Genomic DNA, 19,623 nt, shown 5'->3' with positions numbered 1-19,623 from the left:
TCCAAGCCTCTATATTCTAATTCACCATGAATCCAGAGGAGCCCAGAGAGGACCCCAAGATATCATCTGTGGTCCTGGGCACACTACTTCATTTCCCTGTCATCTCATCTCAGTGTTTCTCCATCTTGTCTACGTGGAGTCTGTCCCTTTCAGGCAGGAATTGTGACACACTGCATGTTTGTACAGTAGCATAGTGGAACCCTCGCCTCAGCTGAGCCCTCCAGGCACTACGTAACACAATCAATAACAGTAATTAATTTTGTCCCTTGTTTCCTCTTGTATACAAAAGTTGTGGTATTTCCTCTGATAACTGACTATACATTTTAGCTCCTCAGGTTTTGTTCCCCTTTCCTCAGACCTACTTAGACCCACATCTTTAAGACATACATAGTAATTGTATTTTATACACACACACATATATATATATAAAATCTCTTATCAAACTAATGGGTGAAGAGAAGGACCAGTCCGTACGTAGGGCAGATCCTGCAGTACAGATTGGGCCCTCTGACAATGGTTTAAATTATTTCAATAGATTCCTATTGACATTAAACACAGGAGAATACTCAGAAAAAACATTCATGTACTTTCATCCATACTCATACACACACACCCACGCAAGCAGTCAAGAGTCCAACAAAGCCAAAGTTCTTCTGGCAAGGCAGACCTCAACTCAAAATTAGCGTTTTGTGCCAGCACCAGTCAACAGTTTCTTTGTGTCAGTCTCTTAAATACTGCAGCACCTATTGCTAGACAGAAAACGCAAGCCTCTATCATGTAACTATCCCTAATGTGACTATTTTAAAGCTCCCGTTATGGATGCCTCTCACAGAGCAGAGATGCCAATGTGGAGAAATCACAGGCAATTTGTGCCATTTGAAGTCACTAAGACACTACACTTCAAGGAAAACTAACTCAAATTTGGGTTAAAGCACAGGCAGGTCACCTACTCTAGCATATCGCATCACTACCACTTGGTTGCTGTCACCAAAACAGCATCACATAAGAAACGTTAAAACATCTTATCAAAATGTAAATGTTTTAGTATCTAATGTTTCAGTCTAGCACTGAAACAGTGCCAAATACAGTCAGATTTTTATAACTTCTCTGACAATTTAGGGACCCCTTCCTTAACCAGGAAACACTGACAAAAAGACTGCTTTGATTTAGAGATCAAAACACAAAACTTTTCTGTCTTCAGGTTATAAGTCGAATTCGTGACAACTCATGAGCTGGATTTACAGCATTCAAAGAGTGGAGGAAAATCCAGCTTTGCAAATGCAAAGTGATGCAACATTTCTGTCCTACTATGTAAAGACCCCAAATATTTCTTTGCAAAAGACTCTTTAACATTTATTTCTCTCAAATCAAAGCTAACTTCAACATTTTAAGTTTTTGTATCTGTTTATTTACAGAGATTTGCAGAAATTCCTCTTCTTGTTCATTGTGCCCATCAGATTAATTGTGCCTTCTAGTTGCTCTGATAGTGATAAAATATTTTACATACATATTAGGCATATTCTACAATACAATCTAAAGGCTCATTCATATAATCCTTCTCCCTGTGTACCAAACTCTCTTTTGAAGTGATGCATATAGCAGTTAGGTACTGTTCTTAAAAAAATGTAGGTAGTTTCCTAATGAGAAATATTTTTAAATATATATTTCTCATGCTCTTTCTGGAAATTAAAGAAAAGTCACGTGTCAAAAGGTCTTGTAATTCACTTCAATGTCCAGAGTTGGAATAAGGTATATTTGGACTGACTTAATCAGAATTCTGATTCTGTAAGGGTACTCTAATCACAGCCCATTTTAATTCTGAATGTGAATTACTTTTCTTCATCAAGTTCTTCTAAAAATGTATCTTTATTCATTATAGAAAAATCCTGCCGTCATGTTATAGGGTTCAGTTTATGCTGTCTTGTCTGGACCAATACAGGTCCTAAAACTACTGACAAGTCCTGAGGTGAGGCAGGTTGAACTCCAGAAATCACTTCTTTTTTATCCCTCTTTAGGTGGACAAACACTGGAATAAATTGCCATGACACTATGATCTCTGAATCTGTGGAGGTGTTCAAAAGCTAAATGGACTAGATGATCTTCCAACCTCAGTGATTCCATAAAATATCCAAAAAATGTCAAGTGTTACATTACTTATAATTTTGACTATTCAGACTGCATTAATCACCAAGACAACCCCAGTTCAATTAAAACACCTGCTCAGTGCCCAGGAGCAGCCAAAAATCAGCAGGAAAACAATGACGGTTATAATTAACTTGGACTTTACAGTTTTGATCAACCAGTCTCCACACAATTTACAGCAGGTGGAATGCAACTTCATCTTCAAATTATAGATGGAAGTCTGGGTATGGATTCCCACACTGACACACATTTTAACAAATCCAGTTTTAGCAGCAGAGGTAGAGGATGCAGGGATTGTATGTCTTAGCTCAGATGAGGTTTTTTTATACCTAAAGAGGGTTCTGAGGATTGTTTTGTTTTTCAACACCATTTTACTTAAGCTTCTTCTTTAGAGGAGGAACTTCCACAAATCAGAAGCTACAATGCCTAGTGGCCTACTATCCTTGTAACAAATATATATTTTGCAATAGGACCCTCATTATCTTCGCTCAAACACCAGTACTCATAGAAGTCCTTTCTACAGAGATTTTTAACCAAGTATTAGGATAGAGGGGCAAGATCTAATTGAAGACTAAACGGATTAAATATTTCAAAGATCCCAAATTCCTTACGCAAGAAGTAGGCTGCAACTATAATATTTATTCCACAGGTGATCTTTACAATCTGTAGTTAAACAAAGTGGCACTTAATTTCTCAGTTTCCTGAACTCCAGTATCTTGCTAGCCCTCCAATCTGATTTCCATCCACCTGATCCAAAGGAAAAGCTGAATCAGAGAGAAAAATGAATACCACAATGTTTATTGCTTAGAAATCAGTCCATATTTAAGTTAAATAGTTAGGATCAGTCATAAATCACTGCATTGCTCATGGTTTAAAATTATCTTTCAGAAAAAATAATAAAAAAAAAAATTACCTCTTTGTTCTTCATCTTGCATCCTCCAAGATTAAAATAATGCATAGTAAATCTCCTCTGTTTAACCTGGTTTGCCTACAAAACCATGCCAGCTGAGTGTGCAGCTAATGACTAAAATGTACCAGAACCATGTAACAAGATATCTAATAGCCAAATTCTGATGAAAAAGAAAAAAAAAAAAAAAAAAAAAAAAAAAAAAAAAAAAAAAAAAAAAAAAAAAAAAAAAAAAAAAAAAAAAAAAAAAGGAAGAAGAAGAAAGAGAAAAATAAGAGAGCAAATAGTTCTTTGAAACTTTTCAGTGGTTTGATAGCTCTCTGAAGCAATCTTAGTAACCTAACATACTGTTAAAACAAACAGACCTCAAAACAAACAAACAAAACAAAAAAACACACAAAAAAACCCACATACAAAAAAAAAAAAAAAGGAAAGCAATGAAGCCACAATATAAAAATAATTCTTCTGAATAAAAAAAGTCTTCAATTTCAAACAATATTGGAGAGGACAGTTCCACATTGCACTTCAAGCTGTACCACAGTTTCATAGATCTCATGTTGGCTAACCAGCTGGGAATGATACCTCCATCAGCTAATCTTTAATAATACTCTGTTTGTCCCCTGGATCATCTCCAAATCTCGTAACAATAGCTTCTGGCAACCTCCAGAGTCAGTTCATGAGCATCACATTGTGCAACAACAATTGCAATGATATTTTGAATTGACACATCTCCAAATTGCAAAATATCATGATGGACTCTGTGCACACTTCAGCTACAAAGAATTCCTCTCTGCAATTATTAATGTTCTGCAGCACTGGGCTCATCCCAATGCCCTGGGTTTTGTGCGCTGTTTGCCTCTAGTACTTGCTAAAAACTGTCTCAACAAACAGCATGTAAAAATCCAAACCTTGGCACAAAGGACTGAATCTGAAAATACGACATGAAAACAACAGCTAACAGTGCTAGCTATCACCCCTAGATGGGATACTAAAAGAACAGAAGTTACACAACCAAAACCTAGCAAATTCTAACACTGTTGACTGAGCACACTTTCTCATTTGATTTTCTTACACATCCAATCAAAAAATAGTCCTTGACCACCAGGTTTAGGGAAATCAGGATCTTGTGTTAGCACTGAAGTAAAAGATTCAGAATTCCAGCTGAACCTGATAAAAAAAGATGTAAAATGAGGTAACTGTATTCCAGTCTTAAAGTGCATGTCTTTTTTACTATACTGTACCTCCTTACTGAGGAACACAGACTAGAGCTTGCTTTCCACCTTGAGGGGGGAAAAAAAAAAAAAGAAAAGAAAACCAGACAAAATTTTCAGGACAAAGAAAAGGTATGGCTCCTGATTGCCTGAGATTAAAAAACAAAGTCAAAAAGTCACAAGAATCTTAGGAAAACAAGTGATAAACTGTAATTTTTTATATTATAAAACCACTAGGAGTTTAAGATATTTACAGTGCTCTTATCTTTTTATGGTATAATATCTTCATTATGAAAATACATTGTATTTTTAAAGAATGCAAAATTTAAATCAAGAAATGTATTACCCTTTACTTCAGCAAGAGTTGTATTAGGAGAACAAAAAAATGTAGGTCAGTTTTAAAAGAGAGAAACAGGTTGTTTATACATTCTTCAGTTTTTCTCAGGATGGTCCTCTTCAAGACAAGAAAACCATTCTGGCTCTTCATAAAGAAAGAGATACGTGTTTTTGAAAGAATTTAAAGTTTGAAAATGTTGTTTCAATTTCATATATGAGTTAGTTTAGAAAAAAAAATCCAAAAACCCCATACACAAATACCTACAAGGTCAAGAACAACCATGAAACAGCATCAAGAAAACCTGAAGAGTAAATAATATATGTATATTTTCAAGCATCAATACTTTCTTAACTCTGATCAAATTAACTCCTGTGTTTAAGGGGAAAAAAAAAAAAAAACACCTGCTATATAACATTTTAAGGAAACACAGTCATGAGACCACGCCATCATTGGTAACAATTAGTTTCCAATAGAAGTTACTGGACAAGACAGCTGGAAAACAATGACTATTGTAGAAATATTCAAGGGAGCAGAGGTTTGATTCAGTGTATGGAAAATCCAGTAAGTCTGAAGAAACCTACACTCTTCTTCAGCAGGAAATAAGCTGGAAAAGGACTGTTACCAGATAGTGCCATGAAACCCACATGTAAGCAAAAATATTGGTTGAAGATCTTTCTTTTTAAGCCTTTCAGTTTTACTCCAAGCCAGGAGTTCAAATGCCAGACTAGACAGAGTAGAAAAAATGAGAGCATAATGTAAAAACCTGAATATTCCTATGCATTTTCTCATTATATATTCTGCTCCAATCCAAGTGCAAGGTGAATTATTCTGATGAAATAGCTATTTGGAAAACCAGCAGATTTACCTGCTCTCTACAATGAACTTGAAAGTGTGTGTAATTTTCACTATTTTGCCGCTGCCATAGTTAATACACAGGGCTGTAAAAGCAGCACTGCATCGCAAGAGCTCAGTTCCATCCATGCTCATATTCCTAAATTGGGCGTTAGCCAGGCGTGCAGACACCAAATAAAAATCATAGGTGCACTTATGACATTTCAGAAACTTTGTGACAAGATAGTTTCTTACCTTGAAATATAATTGATACTTTCATCAATAACTAAACAAAAGCAACTGTAAAGGTAAAAGCTTCAAGACAAATAGACCTCCCAATCTTGTAATACAAACCAAGTAAAAAGACATCTATTTTTTAAAAAGATATTAAGAAAAAGATGACACTAAAATAGTAAAAGAAATTAGTAGGAAAAAAAGAAGTGTTTTGCACACATCAAGCACCTAAAAAGCAGTACTCCCCCAGAGCATAGATGACTTTCTGAGAATATTAAACAGTATATGTAATCTCAAATCCAAATTAGAGTTGACTTTGGGTTCTATGGTCGACATAAAATTTATGCTAGACAGAGCAAAAACACCCTGATAACAGAAAAAAGATATAAATGCAACTCCGCAAGAATGACGTTCACCTTCTTAACAAAGACATCAGGGAGATTTGTAGAAAAAGAAAAATCCAAACTTCTTCTCAAAAAAGAGGAACATGTGACAGGTTATTACCTTTGCTGAACTGGACAAGATGATATATCTGAGTGGCAAAGTTGGAACAGTTCACCATTATATGTAAATATTTTGATGGAAGTTAGCAATGAGTACACCATTTTTAACTAATTGCGTAAAAACCAGGTCACATAAGCAAGATAAATATTAATTGTGCTTAAAATGGCAGACAAGGATATGAATTCAACACATTTAGGTCATTATATACAACAGCACACAACGTAATTAGTGTATGATTCAGCTCTGGTTAAAATCTAGAGGAGGTTTGACATTAACGTCAGTGAGAACAGAACAAGATTTATAAAAAACACACATAGAGACCCTTGCAGTCAGGGACCAACAAATCATTTCATGGAATGTTTAACAGATGAAGAGTGGATTATCCTGCTAGATAATATACTAAAATCAATTAATATACATTCAGACTGCAGTATCATTTAAGCAATAGGTAAAAGAGTCAGGTTTTTATTCGAAGCAGCTTTTGTAATTCAGGATTGGTTTTTAGGCTTCTGGCCAAAAAATATATTTGTACCATAAGTATTTTCTTCTAGCCTTTTGCTAATAGAATAACCTTTAACAACCTGTTACACTAACCTGCCTGTTTTATGTATTTCTTTCATTTAGAAGATTTATTCCTCAGGCAGGGAAAATGAGATCCAGCTAGAAATTTTGAAAGGAACCTAATTATTTTCTTCAGCTGATTACTCTGTTTAAAGGTATACAGCAAGGCTGCAAACCCATTTCAATTGCAGAATTCCCTGTTTCTCTGCCCCTCCCATAAAACACTTTACTAGGGTACAATCACTGATAGCAAACTGTAACTTTTGAATAAGAACTTACTACAACAAAGTGTGCTTCCCAAGCTCTAGATGTGGTTCCAATAGTCAAACTGTAATTCTGTAACAGACATAAATCATCATAAAAAACCTCACTCATCAATAACAAGTCACATAGGTACATAAAGAATTACTTTTGCTAGCACTCACACACCCACACAGTTCACCATCCAATCCAACTCATTCCTTCATTGAATGTGCGTTCCAGCCCATGTTAGTTTATTTTGTTAGTAAATCAAAAAGTGCAGCAAGGCCTTCTTATGTAAACAGAAATGCAAATGCCATGCATAGAAACAAATGGTCCCCATCAAGTTCTGAAGGTCGAGCACTTCTCAGGCACTATATTAATTGGATTACTTTACAGGATTACAGCTTCAGAAAACTGAGACAGTAACTCTCACCTAGAAGTTTTTCAGAGTCAGCAGAACACACCTCTGTGCAGAAGGCCAGAGTAAACAATTCCCTAAGCCAGGCACAGGATGTCTGAAATGAGGTGACTTACCAAGACTGAGAGACAACCCCCAAAACAAACTGGTTTGCAAGGAAAGAATATTGTCACTGATGCTCTTTTACCTTTACAGCTTGTCAAGAGAAAAATAAACTGTAGAACAGAAAATAGAATAAAAAATGGGCATACCACAGAAAGTATTTAATTCTGCTTCAATAACAGATTTATAGTATAAGGAAAGAAGAAATTCAGAAACTTCAACTGAAGTTGCAGCTGATGCACAATTTATAAAATAGAATCCAACTAGAAATCTCAAAATAAAAAACAGCAGTACAATACTTATGGCATAATCAGAATAAAAAAGTGATGTTCGTAACTTTATCAACGAAACATGTTAACATTGCACCTTGATATACTTTAAAACCACATTCATTTAATTTTCAGTAGCTTAAAAGAGGTATGAAAATTTCTAGATCAGAAGGAAAAAAAAAACAAACATGCTTTCAGTTGGTTGTGGTCAACAAATAGGTGTAAATATTTCATTATTTAAAAGTGCAGGTATACAGTTTTTTGCTGAACTGAGCCACACATTTCACCTAGAAAAAGATACCTCCATTCACCTTTAGGGAACACGAAAATCCAAGTCTCACTATCTAATTACTCATTTTTCACCTCCCACTCATGGAAAATGAAAGTGTTCCTTCTTGCATCTAAACTTAAATTACACTTTCTATATAAAAGCATCTATTTATTTTGAAGAAAAGTCAGGCAACAAGCCTCTCAAAAGGACGAAGAAGCTCACGTGTAAGTTCTGACATCCTTCCCTCCTACATTCCATCCCTCTACCTTTCTAGATAAATTCTGTTCATTTGAAATTAGCATTTTAGTCTTTTAGTTCAATAAGCTGAAGCTTTCCAGGGGTGAAGCATGCAAAGGAAAAGGAAATTGCAGACTAATAATACATCAATACAGCCGATGTGGAGAAACACATCTTACTGAAGTTCTCATTAAAAACTCTCATCTACTTAGTAAACTTTGTGGCACCTTTAATACATTTATTGTCTTGTTCTGAGAGAAAACAACCAAACAAACAAACAGAACCATTGACCTTGCCGTTTGTCAGATCAAGAGAAAAATTTAAAAGAAAAAATACATATGGAACTTCCAAATTCATGAGCCCCCTTGAAGAAAATAACCGTCTACCAATTTGAATGAATGCTTAAATTCATAACTAAAGACAATAGCAAGTCCTACTACAGGCTTAGGTTGAAGCTGCGTCACACTTAAAATCAGGAAGAGAAATCAAACCCAATACCAAAAGACAGGTGTGACGGTCCAAACCGTCACAACAGGGGTCTCAGTGAACAAGGAAAAATGAGAAAGATCAAACAAAATTTTGGACTCAGATGCTAAAACTCCAAAGGAAAGTAATTTAAAATGAAGCAGAAGATAGGGTACAGGACAAACACGGTACTCTTCTTATACAAGATACTGCTGACAGATTCCAGAAATAGACTTGGAGGCATAACACGGCAAGTAATATTCTGAAAGTATCCAAACTGCAACAAAATTTCTTCTACAGAATTTCAGGAACCTCATAGCAAAAAGAAATTTACAGGATGTTTCTACAAGAACCCTGGTCAGCTCAAAATGGAGACCAGGCCTCCACTGATGATTCGTTTACAATCCTTTTTTCTTGCAAGCTTTAAGATTCTTTTTCCATCCATGTACCTGTATCAAAAGTAGTAACTTCTTAAATGCACAATTTATTACCTTAGATACATTATAAGTGGTTAAAGAGTAAATAACAGCTGACATACCTTATCAGGCAGTCAGATTGTCATGTCAAGACCTACTGAAAAACACTGTAGGATATGAATCATTAACTCACAAGCTTACCGTACTGAAATTCAGTCAACATTGATGGAATATCTATGGCATTTATGTTTTCTGGATTTACCTATGTGGTTATCACCCTCCTGCAATTACTAAATATTAAACTATTGGGGGTTTTTAGCTAACAAGCTATTCTGAAGGACTTACTACATAATTCCAAGACTACAATAAACTAGGAAGACTTCTTATGTACACACCAATAAATACAACCTGTATCCATGTTATCTTTACTATTGCAGCATCGTGTTTGCAGCTGAGAGGGTACTGATTCACAGACTCTTTGCCTCAACAGTCATACTTCAGCAATGCTCTCTAACATTTTTGGCCCTGAAAATTCATACAGTGTTATTTGCACAGATTTTATCCCTATCAGTTCCTTTATTAGGTGAGTTAGATCTCTGCAGCCACAGTTGCTGGGATAGATCTCCTGAATGAATTGTTCCACATCTGCATGAATGCAACACTGCTGTTCCTTCAGGTGCCTGCTGGTATGTGTCAAATCATGAGACAAGTCTTTGCTTTCTGTGTTAGCTGGGTAGAAAAACAGCAACCAGAACCCCCATTTATTTATATACAAGCTTTTAAAAGAAGATTAATCCAACACTTAAGCAATGAAGGGGTATTAAATTACCTCTAATACGAGAAGATAGGTTCTCTCCATCCCTATTTCATTCTTACTGAGTATTTCCCTGCACCACATATTGTGAAATTTTTTACTTTCTTGTAGCACAGAAAAGGAGATATACATTCCATCTCCCTGGTACGTGAAATAAGACTATGTAAATGCACATAACTGTCCATGCATTAGCATTGCAAACTCTACTTCATAAATGTGCAGAAAACAGTCAAAAACATGCTTATTTTTTCGGCAAATCCCCAATGTTAGGATCACACAGAATTCTCATGACTGTTGCAGGGCTACAGGTTTCTTCTCCACCTGTACAGGTATTTAGGTTTCTTCTGTACCACTGGAACCAAATGCTTTAACAAAGACTGCTTCAGGATGAAGACCGTGTGTCTGCAGGGAGAGGTTTAATGACCTAGCTTGTGCTTAGCATGCCTCTGTTAGTTCTAACTAAATTATTCCTTTTTGCAACTAGAAAATAAACACACCGTAGGGGATATTCAAATGTTTATCAGCATGGCTACATTCCTGATGTACAGTGAAGATCACTTATCAGTGGATGAATCCAACTATCCAGTAGTTTACCGAGTCTTATGCAAATCTATCCAATTGCCTAGGCTTACTTTGCAAACTCTGCAAATTCCTTTAATTTCTTCACCCACATTTTTATATAAGAAATTCTGTTTGTCCATCAGAGGAATGAAGATGCTCATATGCTAAGGGAAATTATGTAGCATATTTAGCAAAAGAAGATACCTTCCTCTTTCCCTTTTTCCTTTTCATGAAAGCAAAGAATGCATCCCACACAAATCCCAGGCACTCATTTTTGCCAACTTTGCCTGGTTTGAAAGGAAGAAATATAGCTGTAAGAGACAGCCATTTCTGGCTTGATTCCACTGATACAACTGCACTTTCTGGCAATCCTCAGGAAAACTCACAGAAAGCCAATGCAGATTTTGTGCTGCTTCTTTTCGTCATTCCTTTGAAAGAAGGATTTAAGCAGGGACATTGTTCAAATTCAGTGCACTCAGTTTTCACAGTAGAATTCCAGAGAGGTTTTCACACAGGCAGAGAGACAGAACATGCCAGCATTTGGTTCTGCAAGCTAGTATCAATCAGACATTATTTCCCACAGTCAAGTGAAAAACAACCAGGTAATACAACTATGTTGTTATGCAGCATTAATTGCTCTGAAATCCTCTGGGAAGCTGCCTCACAAAATGTAATGATCTTGTTACTCCCCCTCGGTGGTCCTAAGGTGTTCAGAATATGAAAATATCCAAATTAAACAAAACAAAAAACTTGTCCTCCACTAAAATGTGATCCGTGTTTAAAACTACCTGATCCACGCATCTTACAGACTGTATCTTGTAGAATTTTGCCGAAGTCCATCTTGGAAATCTACTGAATTATTAGCTAACCTGCTATATTTACAATTTTCTTCAAGCGCATAGCAATTATAAGGAAGTCATTCTGGACTATGATAAACATTAAAGTATGCCATGACAGTGAAAGAATAAACTCATCTTTTTATTTAAAATTTTATGGAGCTATTAGTGTGAACACTCTTACAAACACTATTATTTCTTTAAAACTGACCATTATATCACTACATTTAAACAGAAATTGCAGCTGTGAAAGAAGTTAATGCAGCTCATGTTATGACACCTTACCCATTCTATCTTTCCCTTTCCTAAAAGGAGACATCTAGATATTATTTTATTAAGAAATTTTGATAAGCTTAGCAAACCTTCTACTAGATTACATGCCTCAAACATACATTTGTTCCAATCCATAGCTAGTAACACATCACTGGGCTCTAGAAGCAGCAACGTATTTGAAGAGTTTAAGGCCTTCACCTCACAAGTTGCACCATCATTATGTAAAAAAAACGAAAAAGCAAAAGTTCTTTAATAAGTGAATACATAATTAGTTAATGACTCTCACACTTAATAACAAGCATAAAACTACCCTGCAGTAAAGCCACATGGGAATTACTGCTAGTCTTTGTTAGGAAACTGGGGTGACCTCTTCCGTGATGATGTTTGAGGCAGTAGCTGCCCTTCAAGTTACTCTTTACTTTTTTTTCAAGGAGAACAAAAAATACCATTGCTTTGCTCCTGATGGGCACAGATTATTGCAGCAAGCTCCATACTGCTGTGGTTGCTTCTAAAAGGCTTAAATTGTTATTGAAACTAGTTCCTTTATGCCTTTTCTCAGTTACCAAGATGCATCAGGCAGACTCTTCAAGAGGCCCTCCATTTCCAGAATGGTACAGACAGCACATCCAGACAAGTGCACAAGTGCCATACACTTGCAAAACATAGTATAGGTCTTTAGCAGAATACAGACTAGAGACGATAAATGACACCTTACTTTGACACAGTTATACCCTGGAATTTCTTCCTACATCAAACAAACACAGTAAGATAAAGTTTAAAATCCTTTCATTCAACCCGATACAATGTGCTCATTTTAGAGTTCAAAGTTTATTTATGTACCAGTACCATGATACCAAAAAAAAAAAAAAAAAAATTATGTCACTGAAGTTTTATTATGAAGTACAGGAGTTCTTGACTTTCCTTCTGTCATCCACCTTAGCTACTTTTTCAGTCAATTCAGGAGCCTAGGTGTAATTGAGAAAGCAAAACCAAAACTAACTCAGAGTTTCAATATGAATCACCCATAAATATAAAAATCAGAAGGATTTCTGTATTTTCAGTTTAACTCACATACTTCCTGGGGTCAATCCACTGACAGTATTTCCCCACACGGTTTTCAATCTTTTACCTAGATTCAAAGAAATGTTTCAACGCATCCCTATCCGTGCACAAGAAAGACTGGTGTACTTTCTTGAATTAGGATCAACCTGTGCATTTTCCACATAGCTATATTAGAGGAAAGACCACTTTAACAAAATGCCTGTAGTAATATAGCATTTAAATAGAGAAGTGAAAGTCAGACATAGTTCTCAAGACCAATGTAAATCTTAGGTCAGAAATTAACTGGAATTCTCTCTTTACATTCTACAGCTTAAGTTCCTACAATGGATTTTCCTCAGGCCTTCACAATACTAAAGAGCAGCATGCATCAAAGCATCTTTGGGAAATGCAGCTCTGTCTCTCAGAACATGAGTCACCCAACTCACAGGGCTAGCAAGAAACTTCCCTGGTGGACCAACCATTTGCTACAGAGTTTCCTCCGCTGCCTTCTCACACATCTGATAAAGACAACTTTCAAAAGCAGAACACTGGACAAGACAGTACACACACTAAACAAGTGATTTTATCCAGTAATATAATTCTGATGGTGGTATAAAATGTTTGGCAAACAATTCTGGAATAAAAAAATTTATGTGTAAAATGTTCACGTGCAATTCCCATATACAAAATGAACTGCATGTCCTGCCTAAAACCCATTCACTACAAACATCCTGTCCAGCTCAATTCCAAAATAGAATTTGAGATCATATTCAGTATCTGTACTGCAGTGCAGTGCCTTAGAGAGGAAGGTACAAATGCTGCAATCTCAACCGCGCCATCCCTCACATGAGCTGTTAAACAGTGGTCTCTTGTGTCAGTCCCTGGTGTATCTTCAAAAGTCACACACTGACAAGTAAAAGAAACACTTTTTAAAATAAACAAAAAATATGCAAAGTGTTTTTCAGCATTTTTTCATTCTAAAACTGCTTCTAACCTCCAAGATTGCTTTTGAGCATTTTCTTCAGTGCATTCTGGGAATCGTGTTTGTATGTTTGATGACTGCAGCTACCAGAATCTAATATATTGTGATAAACTCCTTTAAAGATAAGCAGTACATGAAGAGCAGCAAGGGATTAAAAAAAAAAAAAAAACACACACAACACTAACACACAAAGTTTTTTTCTATTCTATTTTACCGAGAGATTCACATATCAATTCTTCTGATGTTTTGTGACTTACTTTACAATAATCTTCAAACCTCATTTCTCCAGGTTCCTTTTGTGTCCTCTTATTCCACAGAAACTTCATTTAGGATGGCATCTAAGTGTATGATTTTTAATCAGAGGTAAAGTGATATTCCTTGTTTAAATGCTGCCATAATGAGGAATATCTGGAATAGAAGTGACTCTGGAATCACAGACCTCATGTCCTTGAAATGTGAATACATTATATTCTTCATTTCAGAGTGAAGCAAAAATCTCTGCCATAAACTTAATTCTTTAATTATCTGAAGTATTAAAACGCAGCATTGAGTGAATAAAATCTTTTGCATGTCAAACATGAATCCTAAGTAATGTTTAACTTTATTTAAAAGTACTCTTCCAGCGTTGCAAAGTAAACTTACACTTCTCTCTGGCAATCACACTCAGAACTATTAAGTCCACGTAGAAAACAGGGCAGCACAGAATATGTTCACATAAGCAAAAATTCTATATTACTGTAACTTTCTAAAAAAAAAAAAAAAAAAAAAAAAAAAAAAAAAAAAAAAAAAAAAAAAAAAAAAAAAAAAAAAAAAAAAAAAAAAAAAAAAAAAAAAAAAAAAAAAAAAAAAAAAAAAAAAAAAAAAAAAAGGGTTAAAAAGAGATGATGACTCCATCTGACCTGGGGAAAATATGCTGCTCACACTGATTAAGCTTCTTATTCCTGACAGGCATGGTAGTCTTCACTGTCTCAGACGACAGTGAGAAAGACCATAACCCTGTCGGCCCTACTTCAGTGTGTCCTGGTAGTGTCTCCTACCATAAACAGCTAAAAGAAGACCTGCCTCTATACTGAGAAACTCCACAACTCCAGAAAAGCATACATACTGGCATCAGGAATATCACAAGATCAAATAGCTAAATTACACATTTCTCATCGCTTTTAGGTACATACTGCTCCCAGAATTCAGGATGCCCTTAATGAATATAAGGAACATATGTGGGCAGTATTTCATTGAAACACTGAAATTGTTTTAACCCCTTCACCAGTTTGTCACCCCACTCCATGTAAAGGCCTTCCTTATGGGGATTCTAAGTCACTAAAAGCAGTCTTTACATGTGTGCATTATGGAAGGAGACTATGCATTAAGGCAAAAACATTTTCTGTTCTCTCCTGTAACTCTGAACTATTTTCACTCTGGTCAAAATACACATCCTAAAAAAAAAAAAAAAAAAAAAAAAAAAAAAAAAAAAAAAAGGAAAAAAAAAAAAACCAAAACCAAAAAAACAAAACAGAGGAATAGGTAGGTTCCATATTAACTGTGTTTTAGATTCTTGACTGTAAAAACTAAACAATTAAAGTTTATTTTGTACATAGTTTGCTCTTTTATAATATTTAAAAGCAAAATCTCCTCTACAGGGAGGAAGTCTGCTCCAGACACACAACTAATAAAAGCAAGGGCAGGATACTCGCTCCTTTTCAATTCTCTTGCACAGTTATGTGTGCATTCACTAGGAGAAGTCGGGGAAATGTATGTCCAGGCCTAAAAAGGGCCACACATAATGACAGGTCATCTCCACCTGGAGTATTCAGCAAAGTAATGAGGGAGATCCTGTTTGTGTCATTCACAGGACTACAGAAGATTTCCTTGAGGAGGACTGAAGAGAACAGGGCGGAATCCCAGTCTGTCCAAAGTTGTCTCAAACAACATAAGGACTGATGCTTCCAGAAATACACAGCATTAACAGGTTACATTTACTTCTCAGAAGTGGTGCATCAAACTCAAATTCTTCCCCCAAAAAAACAGAAATCCACTCTAGCAGCAAAAATTGCAGAGGTAATGCATGACAACACCTTTCCAAAAAAATAATAATAAAATAAGTGCAGCAAACAAAAAAGATGAATCATTAGGCATATAGGAATGTGTAAAAGAGGAAAGGAAAGAAGAAATTATCCATCAACATGGGGGGCAAACACAAATTCAATTTAGTACCTTAATGCAAATAAAGGGCATTTTTAATTGAGTAAAATCTCATGTGTCTCCTTAAACATTAAAAGAATATAGTGTAAACACTTCAGGGTAAACTCTAAAGATGCTACAGTAATTTTGAAATATCAGAAAAAACAACGCACAATTTTAGAAAGTTTATCAGGTCCTATCAAAAAAAGAAAATATGAAGAGCACTGTTTACATGTAGTAGGCCTACAGATGTCATCCTGAAAATATTCAAAGTATCGAATGCTTTTTGCTTGCCTACAGTGTTCTTTGAAAAGTTTTTGTTTAGCTATGAAACACTTATAAATCTGTCAGTCCTTAATTACTATTTTAAAAATAAATAAAAAGCAATACTGCAGCAATTACCAGGTAATACTCAATTTCAAGCGCTTTCTATCAATCACATTCAGAAAGTTATGTACACTTAATAGCTTTAGAGAATAGCTTTAGTCCAAGCTTTCTAAGAATAGACAGCAGGAAGACTGCATTTAAAAAATACATTTTAAAGCAACTGACTTTTCTGAGTAATGTCCATAACTTGGACAGAGTGGAAGGAAGAGAGGAGTAAAAATCACTATTTATATACCACTAAACTTACAGATTAGAGATTCAAAACTTCACATGAAAACAGTATTTCTCAGGCCTTTTTGATTTCTCTACACAATAAGCCTCTCCCAAGCCTCAGTTTACCATATTCAAGGTCATTTTACCACCAGTACAACATTCTAAACATTTTTAAGTATTATCTAAGACTGGGTTTGCCAAATCTGTATTAAGCCTGACACACATTATCAGGAGTGCTGTTTTACATAACATGCTGCTGCTGTCAGGTGCTGGAGTTTAACATTACTGTATATGTGCTGAGCAGTATTAGCATGCTCACTGCTCCTCTTTCCCTATTAAGCATTCAGATAACACTAGCTAAGCTTAATATTCAAGCCTGCAGTAAGACTGCCATTGTACAAGTCTTCCAAAAATGTTTACCAGTGAGAAGTACTACTAATTAAACTCTCATAAATTGAGATGACAAATTATCTTTCACAGAAGTATTTTTCTGTTTTGTCTTTAGGTGTTAGACAACACTACAGTAGAAGTCACATAGCACCACCAGGAAAAAAGTTGCCAATCTTCAAGCCAATGTTGCGTAACAGCTGTATTTCCTGTAAAAGCAGATTTTCCAAGAATCCTCAAACAAACAAAAAAGGAATAACAAGGTATATATCTATTATTTTAGGGTTTCTGGTAGAAATAGAAGATGACCGAGATCCAGGATTCACAATGCTGCAAACAGTATATGAATATGCTTCACATACACTGAGTGGCTTGCTTTCCCCTCCTTTTTAGATGTATTTTCTTACAAGACATCGAACGTGAACATTTTCTAAATCAGACTGCCCTAAATGAAAAGGAACTTAAGCTTCATTCTACAGTCTCAGTGTTTTCAGCTCTACTTATCAAATGTCTCAGCAATTTTTCCTCAAACTGGCACGGTTAGTACACATACCGCTATTCAAAGACGCCTATCTGCAAAACTTGCTAGGATTGTGCATATAAAAGACACTTGGGAGATGGCCGAGAAGGTAAATAAAAGCAATGCTTGAAGGAAAATAATCCAGATAAGCATTAGATGCAGCAGTCCTGATGTATTAATTAAACTGAGGGAAGAAACGCTCTAGCGCCTTAACATGCTTTGGATCTAAGTAACGAAAGGATGCGCACGCCAGAAAAAGCCGTATTAGTCTGTGCCCAGAGACGAGAACGCTTGCAAGTTAGTGGGAACCTCCGTGGGGAGGGGATAGGGTGGGAGAGGTGCTCTTTTTCCCCAAGTCTATTTTTGCAAAAGGAGTGTGATTGCAGCTTTCGCGCTGGGGACGGCTGCTCGGTTAGTATCTGCAGTACGCGAACACATCGGCGGGTGGGAAGGCAGCAACGAGAGGTGCTACCGGAGAGGCGCCGCTCGCCCCCCACCCGGCTGCCCGCCCCTCACCCTGCCCGGGGTACCCCCGCCGCCTCCCCCTCCCGCTCATCCCGGCACCGCCAGCAGGGCGGGCGGGCGGTTGTCGCCCCTCCGCCCGTGGGTAGGGGGCCACACGGTGCCAGGTGGAGAGGAACGGGGCCGGGGCACCGGAGCCCTCCGGCAGCAGCCCGCCTGGGCGGCGGGGGCAGCGAGCACCCGCCTCCCGCTGCCCTCTCCCGGCCCCCACCCCGGCGAGGTCCGGGCGTCTCCCCCCGCAGCCCTCGGCCGGCGCAGCCCCGGCCCCTGCCCCACGCCAGCGCGGAGGTGAGGGAGGCAAGCGCGGCGCTTACAGTTCGCAGGAACTGGATCTCGTCCTCGCCCTCGCCCCCCTCGGCCATGGCTCCCCCTGTGTGTCCTCCTCCCGGGCGCTGCTCCCGGTGCCCGGGCGGGCGGCGGCGGCGGTGGCTCCCCGCGGGCAGGCGGCGGCAGGCGGCTCACGGCCGCGCCGCGCCGGGCTGGGGCAAGTACGAGGGCGGCGAAGCCGGCAGCCCCAGCCCGGCCCCGGCTGCGAGCGGGGTGCGGGTGCCCGAGCGCCTGCAGCAGGTTGACAGCGCTGCCCGGCTGCCAGTGCCTGCCAGGGGGAGGGGGATGCGATTAACCGGGGGAGGAGGGGGAGGCGGAGCTCCCCAGCCCCCCCGCCGCTGCAGGTGATCCGCAGCCCGCTCCCTCCACACTCCAAACGCGCCGCCCAGCGCCCCTTGCCGGCTGCTCCGCGGAGAGGCGGCCCCGGCGGGCGCGGGGGGCTCGGCCGGGGGCGGTGATGCTGCTGCCCCGGCCCGCCTCACGGTCTCCGAGCCCGGGGCTGCAGCAGCCCCGCAGGGAGGCACCAGGAAGGGCGGCCGGCGCCGTGCCTGCTTGGGCACGTCTGTCCCGCAGGAGTTCTGCGTGATGTGCTGCATTGGGAGATACCTCAGGAGAGGTATTAATTAAACGGCTCTGCGCCAGTTTTTTGCCAGCCAACGGTACTGTCGGGGAGAAGAGGTGGAAATTACAACGTGGCTTCACCAGGTGTTATGCCTCAACCACAGCATTTAACCCAGAGTGACTAAAAGGCTTTAAATACCCTTTCCTTGAAGGATAGCTACCGTGTGTTTGCCACAGCGTGAAGCCAAGAGCTGCCATGGAATAGCTCATCTTTCATGAACATTCATGCAGACCATGGACACATAACTCCATAGCAGGAAGGATGCTTGGCCTCCAGCAAAAAAAAGTCTGGCAAGCCACGAGAGCTGCCAGACTTCTAACAACAACAGCTCCCTGGAACAAATACAGGGCAGAGAGGCCCTGCTAATGTGATGCAGTGGTCATGAGGTGAGGACATGAGAATATCTTTAAAAAAGTAAAATTGACGCTGGATCATTGACAGCATAAAATGTGTTAGGCATGTGTGACTGCAGAAGGCTTCTGAAGGACCAAAACTGGTAAACATAATGAAATCACGGTTATTTTGGTAATCAAGCTGTGTGGCTAGCGTAACAAAATACATGATGTTTTTAGAGAAGCTGTACCCATAATCTCTAACTTCATACTATTCAAGGACATAATGAAAAAGTGTTATCAAACACCTAGGAGATTTTATCATTACTTCCAGCAATAGAAAACCTGTTCTGACAGACTGGAAACTGCAAGAGCAGCCGTGACCCGTAAGGCCTCTAGAGCAAGTAACGTATGAGTATTTAATATAGAGGTTCCACAGGTAAACTCTAGAGTTCTGCAGATGAACTCCATCTTAAGCAT

General features: G+C 38.3%; 1 protein-coding gene across 1 annotated transcript in view; it reads right to left on the bottom strand.

The window, feature by feature from the left end:
* Window positions 1–18,417, bottom strand: part of RYR2 (ryanodine receptor 2) — a 145,481-nt gene extending 127,064 nt beyond the window's left edge. The window contains exon 1 of the mRNA XM_027900105.1: window positions 18,177–18,417. Within this exon, the coding sequence (XP_027755906.1) occupies window positions 18,177–18,224 (48 nt within the window). The 5' untranslated portion in view covers window positions 18,225–18,417. The remainder of the gene's footprint in view (window positions 1–18,176) is intronic.
* Window positions 18,418–19,623: the final 1,206 nt, after the last annotated feature.

The sequence above is a fragment of the Empidonax traillii genome, unplaced genomic scaffold (assembly GCF_003031625.1).
Source record: "Empidonax traillii isolate 1590-97213 ecotype Southwest subspecies unplaced genomic scaffold, ASM303162v1 scaffold707:size593822, whole genome shotgun sequence".
Lineage (NCBI taxonomy): Eukaryota > Metazoa > Chordata > Aves > Passeriformes > Tyrannidae > Empidonax > Empidonax traillii.
This window is presented reverse-complemented; position numbering and strand designations above follow the sequence as displayed.